Consider the following 11,243-nt stretch of genomic DNA (forward strand, 5'->3'; position numbering starts at 1 on the left):
AAGTCGGGGGAGGAAAGAGACCCCGGTTCCCACTCGGGGGGTAGCCGAGCCGGGGGCGCCGGCCCCCTCGGGGAAAATCCCGGGGCCGCGCTGAGGAAGAGAACGGCCCCCGCTCCCGCCGGGCCCAACCGGCCAGGCCAGGCCCCTCCCTCGCGCGTTGCCCGCCCTTCCGGGCCGGCGGGCGCCATGGGGGCCGGCGGGCCGTGGGTGAGGGCGGCACACACGGCCCTCAGCGGCGGGCTGACGCTGGGGCTCTTCCTGCACCGCACAGGTGAGGCGGGGCCGCCGCGCCCCTCCCTCAGCCCCGGCCGCGGGGGGCTGCCCGCCCCGGGGGGGGGGGGCCGGCCCTGAGGGGAGGCGGCGGCCGCCTCGGCGGGGGGGCGCGGGGGTGGTTCGGCCTTAGGGGGTTTATCCCCGCTTTTTCCCCCCATCCCTTCCCCGTAGGTGCGAGACCGCTTTGTTAAGGCGCGCGAGAAAAATCCCAACCGCCTCACAAAGAACTACTGCTCTCTTTCCTTTTGTTTGCGGGGGGGGGGGATACCTTTCAGATCTGCAGAAGCAAGAGGAGCGCGGCGACCTGCTGCAGCCACTGATCTTCGTCTTACTGGTTTTGTGCTCTGTTCTGCTGTACTTTAAGGTGTCTCTCATGGATCCGGGTTTTGTTAAGTCTGAGGAGGAAGTGGAGGTATATCACTTAATGAATGGAAGAAAGTGGTGAGGCTATAAAATCTATAGGCTTTTTTTCTTTTTCCCACTCTGCTGGGTAAGAACAATCCGAAACAGTTTCTGTTGCACTTGGCCTAAAGGAAACACACAGAGACCAGTGGAGATTAGACCACAGTCTCCATATTCTGTAGCTGCAATAGGCTTCACAGATTTTAAGTGTGTCTTTTACACTACACTCCTGTTGTAAGTGCAGTGAGCCATTTGAGCATAAATCCTCTCTTGCATCAGAAGCTGCAGTACGTTATGGAATGTATACATGACATATTTTATGCTAATGACAGTGAAGTGGTACAAATGCAAATTGAAGGGCCAGCTTGGAAGAAAGAGCTCTCTGTAACTGTATTTATCAAACTGTTTATAAATTTGTTGCCCTCTCAGACAGTATGTACACAAACAAGTTAGAGTGAAGTAAATGGAGATGCAAAATTTCAGTAACTGAGAGATAGTCTGCTCTAGGTTCACTGCCTTACAGATCGTATGGGACAAAAGCATTATCAATTTGAATCATCCATCATTAATGTAAATGTTGGCTGTGTTATAAATAAGTAGCACTGCTTATACTGAAAAGACATCATTACTGTGTTTGGAAGTAAATTCTAACCTTGTTTATTTTTGTCCCAAAGTGTAGTGTTGAGAGTGGTGTGGTATCTTGCTTACAATTATTTCCACCTCTCTGCAAGCGTTCTTTCTATGGGTACAGGAGCCTGTTCTCCCCTGCTGAACTGTCTGCAGCTTCTGTAGGAATTCTAAGAAATTACTTTGTTTAACCTTCCTAATGATAGCAATAACCAGCACTGTGTAGCTGTTAAGTAAAAGGATCCAGACAGTTCAGTCACGCCAAGACAGCAGCACACAAAACCTCCTTAGTCGCTCCTTTTCTCTTACTTTTTGTAGGCAGACAAGAGTGAAGAACAAAGCATGGCAATACCTCAAGTTCCAAGTAATATTAAGATGCGGCGTTGTGGTTACTGCATGGTGAAGGTAGGCATTTATAACACACTAGAGAGAATGGGATGAGCAATTTGCAAGCTTACATTTTTTGGCAACATCTTTGTTCAGCTGCTGTTGCTGGTGTTTGTTCTGCTCTATCATCTGCTCACTGTTTAGTGGTTTGGAGGCACAGCAGATCTGATTAATTCTGTCATAGGGTCCCCCTCCTGATGAAAACTCACAGAAAAAGAAAATACTAGCAAATTGAATTCAGATACTGTCCTGAATTGAAAAGTGATCCAAATGAATTGTGTAGCTAAAGTTGTAGTAGTGATGGACATTGGCATGTTTTACCAAGGCTGAAACAAGTCACAGAAACAAGGATCTTTGGCCATGGGAAAGTTGTATTCTACATTCTTCCTGCCATATCAGACAGACCTTACAGTAGTGTCAAAAAGGTTATTTTGAAGGTATCTTGATAGAAAGTCAGGAAAGCAGTTGAGCATGACATATAAGAACTGCCGGTAGCTGTGAGCTTGTTTGGAGGCCTAAAACCAACAAAAACATTAGCCTGAGTTTAAAAGATAGCATGAAGGAAAAATTAGAGCAATTAAATTTGCTCTTAAAACAGTTTGCCTAAAGCCTAGAAGTGCCCATTTTCAGAGAGATCCTTACCAGTTTAATAAAACCATGCATTATCCCAGCTTCCATAAATTCTTGAATAATATCTACCAGAAGAAGCTAGCTCATTGCAAGAGGAGAAGCTGGCAAAACACATATACGCTTCAAGGAACAAATCCTAAGAGACACACTCCTGCTACATTCCTCAGCCAGATCTTTCATCTTTTCTATTCCTGGTACTTGAGCTGCTTTCCTGAGCAAGTGTCTCATATTCACACAGAGTAGAGACACTTCCCACCGCTATGCAGTGTATAAAAGACATCCCACCCCTGCAATAGCTGTGGTCCTAGTTTTTCACCTCAACACTCTGCTTGTGCTTTCTTGAATAGAACAGACTGGCCCTATCTCCCTTCTTTGCACACTGAACTTCCTATAAATAGGTAGATAATAAAGAAAATGTATAGATAGTAGTGTGGAAGAGTCGTTTCATTTGAATCTTACTCATTTGTATCTGTCCCAGTGGAAATCATGATTTCCTTTATAAATACATTGTCTTAGCAATGTTTATGTTGTGCTGTTACCTCAAAATTGAGTGGTTTTGGGACAGTTCTACTGTTGAGGAAGACGATACTTGCATGATGTTCTCCTCTACCAAACAGGGAGCCTAACCAGTGGGCTATTGCTAGTGTGTGTTTGGTTTTGTTTTGCAGCAGCCCATGCGAGCCAAGCACTGCCAGCTGTGCCAACACTGTGTACGGCGTTATGACCATCACTGTCCCTGGATGGAGAACTGCGTAGGAGAGAAGAATCACCCCCTCTTCATAGTCTACTTGAGCGTGCAGCTTGTAGTTCTGCTGTGGGGAGCTCATGTTGCTTGGTAAGGCCTGGAGTCAGTGGTTTGACGGCTGAAAGTTTTGGTGCTCCTAAAGCCCCACTGAAGGGTTCATGTAAAACACTGAAGTGATGGATTGGTTTTGCATCTTCACCCCCTTTTGCATTCTGGAGATGAGCTCTTCTGAGCCCCCTAATCTGCTGAGGGACAACATAGCTTATCAGTAGTGGAAGAGAATCTGATAGTTTGTGTTTCATTGCTTATCTTTGTTTTAAGATTAAATTAACAGAATTAACAACAGTACAGAAGCTAACTGATTTTGCTTCAGTTACTGTAACAGAATCTTTGTTTACAAATCAAAGTCCTGGAAACTTCAGCAGGGTTTTACCTGTACGTCTGCTCAGGAGAGGAGTTAACTGAAAATGATTGTCTCTCAGCTGTCTGGAACTAGGCATCTTTTAAACTTCTTAGAACCTAAATCACTACTGGTGCAGTCTTTTATGAGTATATAGTATACTGACTCTCTGTAGTAAGAATTATCATCAGCTCACTAATTACAAATCAAACTTAAATGTGCTATCAAGTTTGCTTGGTTTATGTAACTAGTTCTATGTCTTTAACTGTAAATGTATTTCTCTTTGAATCGAAAGGTCAGGCCTCTACTTTGAACAGTCCTGGGACTGGCTGCAGCACAACATTCTCCTCCTCATGTCCTTCCTCATGATAGTCATATTCACCATTGTTGTTTTGTTACTGCTTATTTCACACCTCTATCTGATCTCATGCAACACTACCACCTGGGAATTCATGTCACATCATCGCATCGCTTACCTGCGACACTCCGAGTTGGAGAATCCCTTTGACCAAGGGATAATCCTCAACCTCTGGAGATTCTTCTGTTCATGCCACCTCACTACATGGGAGAAAATCTACTTTCACAGGAACAATGAGCCTGTCTAGTCACAGTAGTACCTACCTGACAGAGTGCCAACACAGCTGCAGGTTGCTGGATAAATCTTTGCTAATGCAATTGCTGCCGTTTCCTTGCACCGAACTTTAGTGCATCATGAACTACGCAACCTGTTCCACAACGTGTTCGTCCTGCAAATTACACTTCAAGGATAGTCAGAGTTGCTTTTTTATATACAAGTAACACTGTTAAAGGCAAGACACTGGTTCTGGGACAGCCAGCAGAGCCGATTTCTGGACTGAGCAAAGGTATCTCTAAATTTACTTCCTTTTGATAACTGCATCCACATCTCTCCAGAAGAGATGCAGGAGTAGCATTCAGTTCTCTTTCCCCAAAGCTTCCCTCTCATTTTGCTGCTAGGGAACAGCAGCTATTACAGACAAAACCAGCCAGAATCAATATAATTCCTGTGGCCTTTTTCCAACATAGTTCTCACTGTGAGAACCGCAGTGCCTTTTGTCAGTAGTGTTGGGCACGTAATAGAAATATTTGAGTAAATATTTGGACAGTCAAAAGCAAATTTCATTTTGACCATATGCCCCAACTTAATGCTTTTCATGAAGATTTGAGGCTTAAAAGTGTTAATGTGCATGAGAAACAGCTGTAAGGCACCGAATTCAGCTTATGAGATAATTAGTCTGGATTTTATGATGCTGTGACCAGCTTCCTAACAGTTTTTTCTTTAAGCTGATGGTGCTGTTAACAATTCACAAACTATTTTGAATCAAGTCAGCAAAGAATTACACCATCGACTTTTCTTTGGACAGAAAAGTAATACTGAATTAATTCTGCAGATAACTTCATGCTCAGGCTTTTCCTGTAGCTTGTGAGAACCAGTAGCATAGGTGGGTACTTCTTGCCTAGCTCAAAAGTAACACTGTTAGTAATACTACTACCTCAACACACTAGTAAAATTTTAATAAAAGAATACAGAGTTTCAATGCCAGAGGAAAGATTCTAGGTCCTGTTTGTTTAATTGAGATGAGGAGGTGCTGATAGCTTTCTAGGATAGCAGCAAGCTTCCTTGTCATGGGAATTCTAGTCCTGACACTTTTCTGTTTAAAAAAAAAACAGCACCACAACAAAACCTTAGTTAAAAATATTTTGTGCTGTAATTGCCTTGGCTCAGGAAATCACACCAGCTCAAGAGCACGTCTGACAAGCTGGTAGGATGCACTCAGGGTTTAAAGTTGATGAGCACTCCTGAAGGGGCAGTGTAGCCACTAATACAGCACGACAGTCTAAAAGCAGTTTAAAAACAGCGGAAGGATCCCTCTTTTGACCAACTCCAGCGTTTGTAATCAGTGTGGTCTGGTTTGTTCAGGGTAGAAACTCCTATCAGAAGGGTATCAGAACACTAAGAATTGGTTTTGTAACAATCTTATGCCATCCAGAAAGGATTCTGCAGTTAGTGTGGTGCCTGCTGAAGCATGGCTCATCTGGCACATAGCAATTACTGTTTTTTCAGGTATCAGTCAAAAATTTGTCAGCAGGTACACAGTCTTGTTCTGTTTGGTAATTCTTTTTAAAATGCACCAGGATGGTAATTTACAGTTGTTTTCATTCTATTATAAACTATAAATTAAAAGATTAAATATGCCTTTTTTGGTTCTTTATGCCTCTCTCTTTGAACCCAAGTTCTAGGTTTCACCTGTGCTAACAATCCACTGTGCTACTTACCATTTTACAGAGGCCTTGACCTTAAGAAAAGTCACAAAACAGACTGTAGGGGCCAACATCACTATTCAAACAAGAGTGAGGAAAATGTATGTCCTGCATTAAATGGACCATTACACTGGAAGGCAGAGGAGGTTGAAAGAATATTTGTACACAGGAATTTACACAAGCAGTTATACTTACCTTTGAAAATAGGAAATCTAGGTGCCACGTGAAGAATTTCTGTTTTGCACAAACAGCTCTTACCTCTCTGAATCCTGAAGCACTTGGACCAGCCTTGATTTAATAATGATGACTCACTAGCTGCACCTGAATCTCATCTCCAGATAGAGCAGAGTTGCTTTAGTTCAACTTCTGTCTACCTCTGCTGAAGACAAACTGAAAAGGTAGTAGCTGTGCATCCCTACTTGTCATCAGTGTGATGTTTCATTTCTAGACACCCTTCCTTTTTTTGCACAACAAGCTAACATGAATCTACGAGAAGAAAATATATCTTATCAAGTATAATTACAAGATAAGTTACCATGCAAATGAAATCACCTTTAACTTACCAGTTTTCCAATATTAACATTGTCATTATTTAGCTATCCCAAAAGATACAGGATATACACATTGACAAAATCTGTGGAGAGACAACCTGACTGCAGTCATTTGTATGTGACAGCTGATGACACCATGCAATACGTACACAGACCACTCAAGTGAGAAGGAAGAAAATATTTCTATTGACATTTACAGAGAAAAATAAAATCTTGCCTGTTGAGCATAATATGGTTAGTCCTTATCTGAAACATTTTGCTAACACGAAGGAGATGAAAAGCTGAAATTTCATTATAAGGAAAGGTATCTTTATTTAAAAAAAAATAGCATATGCAAAGCTGTGGCTTTTTTATATCATTAAAAACAAGAGCTAAGATTTAGCATCCTCAAAGTAGAAGAGACTCATTTTCCTTAGGATAGATCAGTGGATCATTATCAAACCCAAACATCATTGTCTTGGTTGTGTTAAAATCCATTCCTTCTCTGGCATACACACAGTTATGAGTGGAAATGGGCATAAAATCATTACAAAGAGGGAACACTGCATGTCTTTTCTAGAAAATAAGTGACAAGTGGCCATTCCCCCTGCTACTATACAACTTTAAAAAGCCGTGCTGCTTACTTGGGCTTTTTGCAAAGAGTAACCTGGGTTGCAGACATGATTTGTTTTCATTAAATTAAGTCCATCTTAAATTGCAAATTACCATCTATATTCAATGGCAACAGCAGATACATCCAGTCAAACATTAACTACTCGAAGATAACTGACATCCAGTATCCCTCCAACAAATGATGCTGAAAAAACCACAGTAGGTTAATTCAGCTTGCAGGGCACTCTCATCCTGGGGTCATCAGCACTACCAGTTCTATGAATTCTGTTGACTTTTCCATTGCACATGCCAAGTCCTTTCTACATTCTCTCAAGGTGGTAACAATCTGTTCATGTTTCTTATAGCACAGGAATCAAACACCTAAAAGGTGTCTAGAGACAAAGTCAAAGTCCTTGAAAACAGTCTGCTCCTTACGGGTTAGGAGACCAACCTCCTCTGGAGGAGTAAGGATTGGCTTTTGTGATGTAAACTCTTCATCAAAGTTGCTAATGTCCGTTGGATCTCTTAGAGTGGGCACAAAAGGGGGCTTCAGGGTCCTGGCAAACAAGGCATCCCAATCAATTTCCTGTAAGAGAGGGACGTGAACAGGCCAGATTGACGTTAAGATTATTTATGAATTGTGAAAGTAAGTGAGGAATGCAGTCTCCCTTTGAGATCATTTGCAACGTCTTATTTCTAGTATCCAAAAAAAAAAAAAAAAGAATTGAAAAAAGGCCCAAAAAACCCAGCATAGTTGGTGCAAATGGTGCAAGCTAGATAGTACAGAGATTCCATACAGCCTAAAGGCTTTTCTTCAGGACACCAAGAAACAAAGCTACAGCTCAGACTACGCTTAGGAGGGACAAAACTAAAGTGCAGCTGTGGACCGGTGGATCTGTGGACTTCCCAGCAATTTCTGCTGACATCCAAGTTATTTTCTTACTCCAGTGCAGAGCCAGCCAGAGGCTATAAGGCAGATGGGTAATGACAAGGAGGAATGGTAACACCTTTGTCTGCAACAGACACTTACCCCTGACCCAAAACAAATGTTTCTTTAACCTCAATTTCTCTTAGGATTCATGTATATCCTGCAAATGCAGGTGACATCGAATAAACTGACTGGCAATTACTGTCATCACCAGGCAGCAGTTTTGACTGCTGCAGTTTGATTTAAAAAGGGGTGTTTGATGATGGTTCAAAAGGTAGGTATGTTTGTACATAGAAATAGCACAATCAGAAATAACAAACTGGCTCTGGAAGCTTACAGATCCCAGAAAACACACTTGAGGGATGTCATTTCAAACATGAATTGAAACACATATTCCTGAATAGAGCAATGAGGAGCAACAGAGGCTATCACTGAGATCTCACTGGTACCTAATGGAAATATGCCTCGATACCAACAGAAAGCAAATCACTCTCAGCTCAAACACAAGAGATGAAGGGAAGGGATAAAGTGAGTTCCTACCTTAAAAAAGGCCTGGATTTTAATCTCTTCTGCATCTTTTTCCCCTGCTCCCAGTCTACGCTCTGGACATTTCTGAAGAAGCTGCATGAAATATCAGTTCAAAGTTAAACAGCAGGAAAAAGGGTGGACAGAAATCATGTTCCAGAGAGAAAAACAAAAGAAAGGAGATGGACTGACCCCTCAGCATCTTCTCATTCTCACTTTGCAGCAAGGTCATAATCTGCTAGTAATAGCTCAGAATCTAACTCCTTGTCAACAGCTTGCCAACATCAGTAAGATGCCTGCTATAAGCTGCACGAAGCATCTCATTTTAATTGTGCACCGGTGACTACTGGGTCCCATTCAAAAACTGAATCAAGCCATCTCCACTGACTGACTGTGACATTCCTGCCCTTGAATCAACATGTCTCCAATTCAGAATTAGCAGCGAGAGACCTCAGTAAGAAGCCTCTTTAGACAGAAGAATAGCATTTATGTAAAGAGAAAGAAATGAAAAATAGGTATAATTTTAAATGTTTCCTTAGTCTGTGTAGGCAGCTCCAGACTACACACGCAAGCACTACCTGGTTCTAATAGAGTCCCTCTGATCTACTTACACAGTAAATACAAATTCCTCATGCTCCCAGAGACCCATCAAGCCCATTACCTTACGGATTATAGAAAGTGCCTCAGATGAAAGGAATCGTGGATACCGAACTTCATCATTGACAATACTGTCAAAGACTTCTTCCTCATCATCTCCAGGGAATGGTGACTGCAATTGTGACATTTTATTATTTAATCCACATAGCACCTATTCCTCACTATTAAATAGGGATGAGAACAGCAGGGACTTCTATGGATTAACTAGTGTTTGGCAAACACTATGAGAAAAATGTAATTTAAGTACTAATAAATAGGTGACTACATTCAGCAAAATTTTATCTCAGGTGGTTGGGTACTACTCTCCTCAAGACTGCTTATCAAGATCCAATTACAGAAAGGTGGCCTTACCTCACCAACAAGCATCTCATAAATGAGTACCCCCAATCCCCACCAGTCTACTGCCCGAGTGTACGAGACGTCTGTCAGGACTTCCGGAGCCAGAAATTCAGGTGTGCCACAGAAGGTGTTTGTGCGGTCTCCAAAACCTATTCCTGTAGGAGAACACTTTTGTAAAATCCAGCACACATTACTAAATGGATCGCATGCAGCCTCACCTTCTAAAAGCCATAGTTTATCACTTGATAATCTATTCTCATCAATGCTTGTAAGTACCAATAAGGAAGTATGAAACCTGAGGCCCCTAACAACTCCAAATAAGAAATAAACAATGCTTAAATAAACAGCAAAACCAAGGAAACTTCCTGCAGATTCCACTGCTCATTGACTCAAGTATGCATTTTGTAGTATCTTCTATTCTGGCTCCTTTGAACAGAGAAGCACATTGTAAACTCTTCCATAAGTTTCCTGAAGATTATGGTCAAAGTACTCTTTCCAAGTTCATTATGGCAAGAGAGGTGAGGGTTTTTTGTTGTTTGATTTGTTGGGGATTGGTTTGGTTTGGTTTTGGTGTTTTTTTTTTTTTTTATTTTTAAGATGGGGATGAATGCAAGTTACACACCACCACCTCAGTACCTGTATTTGTGAACATATTACTAAAGCCTAGATCCTAAACTGGTTCTGATGGTTCAATTTTAGCTTTAAAGTCACTCACCTTCCTTACACAATCCAAAATCTGCAATCTTCACAAATCCTTCAGCATCTAAGAGGAGATTATCCAATTTCAGGTCCCTGCAGGCAAAGGAGAGGAAGGAAAATGGGGGATGATGTCTAAAGATTGCCATCCAACATCCTTTTTAGCAAGAGGCAGAAGCTAGAGGATAAAATCTACATTTGTTTATGTAGATTTGTTTATGTACATTTGAGTAAAGTCTACATTTGGTTTAAATAATGTATTATTTGGAAGATTCCCCTTAACTTATTGATATTCTCCTCTTAATGAAAGGCTCACAAAGCAGCTTGGAGCTGGGTGGGGCTTATTCATCTGGAAAAGAGCATCCCACAACAGCATGACAAATTACTTGACTATCACAGTAAAACAGAAAGCAGTGACTTACAGGTGCCCCCCAGAATGCATTGACATGTCACAGAGGATCAGTCACCTGCAACATGTCAGATGAATAGCTTCTAGATGACTTTCTTTACTGTAAGCACCATGAACATGCTGATAGCAACAGGCGATGGGGAAAATAAAGACAGAAAGATTAGAAACCCCAGCAAGATAGCGAGCTCCAAAAAAAAAAAAAAAACTTTCAAGTTGCTGAACTATCTGATATTTGATTCTTTGCTGCATTACCTATAAACAATTTTCTTCTCATGCAAGAACTGGAGCCCCAAGACTACACAGGCTGTATAAAACCTAAAAGAGATAAATAGTTATCATCAAATATATATTAGAATAAAGTTAAAAAAATTATAGTGCCTGGAAACTAGATTAATTCTAACTCACTGTGCCATATAGTCTGGAAAGACATCTTCATGTATGCGCATCATAAGATCACCACCTGGAGTATATTCCATCACAAAACAAGCATGATGAGGTGTCTGGAAACAGGCAAACATGTTCACAAGGAATGGATGATCAGAAGAATTGACCACTTCAAATATTCGTTTCTCACAATTCAAGCTGCCAGGATTCAAAGAACAAAAATGTTAATGTTAAAACTTGGCAGAAAAGCCTGTTTCGAGAAAGACAGGATGAAGAAGCAAATCTTTACATCTTAAGTTGGAGAAATAAAAAGTGAGGGCTAATACAATATTTATCTTACATACTTCCAAACCTTGAGTTTTAGAGTGTTCTTCAGGTTTTTCCAACAGAAGCTAGAAAGTAGCACTGTTATAAGTTTC

At 41.4% G+C, this 11,243-nt stretch overlaps 2 protein-coding genes across 3 annotated transcripts in view; one reads left to right on the forward strand and one right to left on the reverse strand.

Annotated features, from left to right (window-relative positions):
• The first annotated feature begins 127 nt into the window (after positions 1-127).
• On the forward strand, positions 128-5,689 carry ZDHHC12 (zinc finger DHHC-type palmitoyltransferase 12). Its single transcript, XM_042786634.1, has 5 exons — positions 128-271; positions 549-685; positions 1,621-1,707; positions 2,988-3,154; positions 3,760-5,689. Exons 1-5 carry the CDS (start codon positions 187-189, stop codon positions 4,067-4,069), a joined length of 786 nt encoding a protein of 261 aa, XP_042642568.1. The 5' UTR covers positions 128-186; the 3' UTR covers positions 4,070-5,689.
• A 769-nt stretch (positions 5,690-6,458) lies between these two features.
• Positions 6,459-11,243, reverse strand: part of PKN3 (protein kinase N3) — a 21,680-nt gene continuing 16,895 nt past the window's right edge. For both annotated transcript variants that reach the window (XM_033011977.2, XM_033011976.2), the window contains exons 16-22: positions 10,846-11,022; positions 10,693-10,755; positions 10,051-10,127; positions 9,348-9,490; positions 9,001-9,108; positions 8,355-8,435; positions 6,459-7,472 (exon numbers count right to left, since the gene is read on the reverse strand). In XM_033011977.2, coding sequence (XP_032867868.2) covers positions 7,260-7,472; positions 8,355-8,435; positions 9,001-9,108; positions 9,348-9,490; positions 10,051-10,127; positions 10,693-10,755; positions 10,846-11,022 — 862 coding nt within the window. In that variant the 3' untranslated portion in view covers positions 6,459-7,259. The remainder of the gene's footprint in view (positions 7,473-8,354; positions 8,436-9,000; positions 9,109-9,347; positions 9,491-10,050; positions 10,128-10,692; positions 10,756-10,845; positions 11,023-11,243) is intronic.

Source organism: Tyto alba, unplaced genomic scaffold, assembly GCF_018691265.1.
Source record: "Tyto alba isolate M040663 unplaced genomic scaffold, T.alba_DEE_v4.0 Super-Scaffold_11, whole genome shotgun sequence".
Classification (NCBI taxonomy): Eukaryota; Metazoa; Chordata; class Aves; order Strigiformes; family Tytonidae; genus Tyto; species Tyto alba.

What these genes read in the sequence shown, in the direction of transcription:
- ZDHHC12 (XM_042786634.1), top strand. Translation starts at nt 187, where the DNA reads ATGGGGGCCGGCGGGCCGTGGGTGAGGGCGGCACACACGGCCCTCAGC. An exon ending in GCTCTTCCTGCACCGCACAG is followed by an intron (nt 272 to 548) that starts GTGAGGCGGGGC and finishes GATACCTTTCAG; the next exon opens with ATCTGCAGAAGCAAGAGGAG. An exon ending in AGTCTGAGGAGGAAGTGGAG is followed by an intron (nt 686 to 1,620) that starts GTATATCACTTA and finishes TACTTTTTGTAG; the next exon opens with GCAGACAAGAGTGAAGAACA.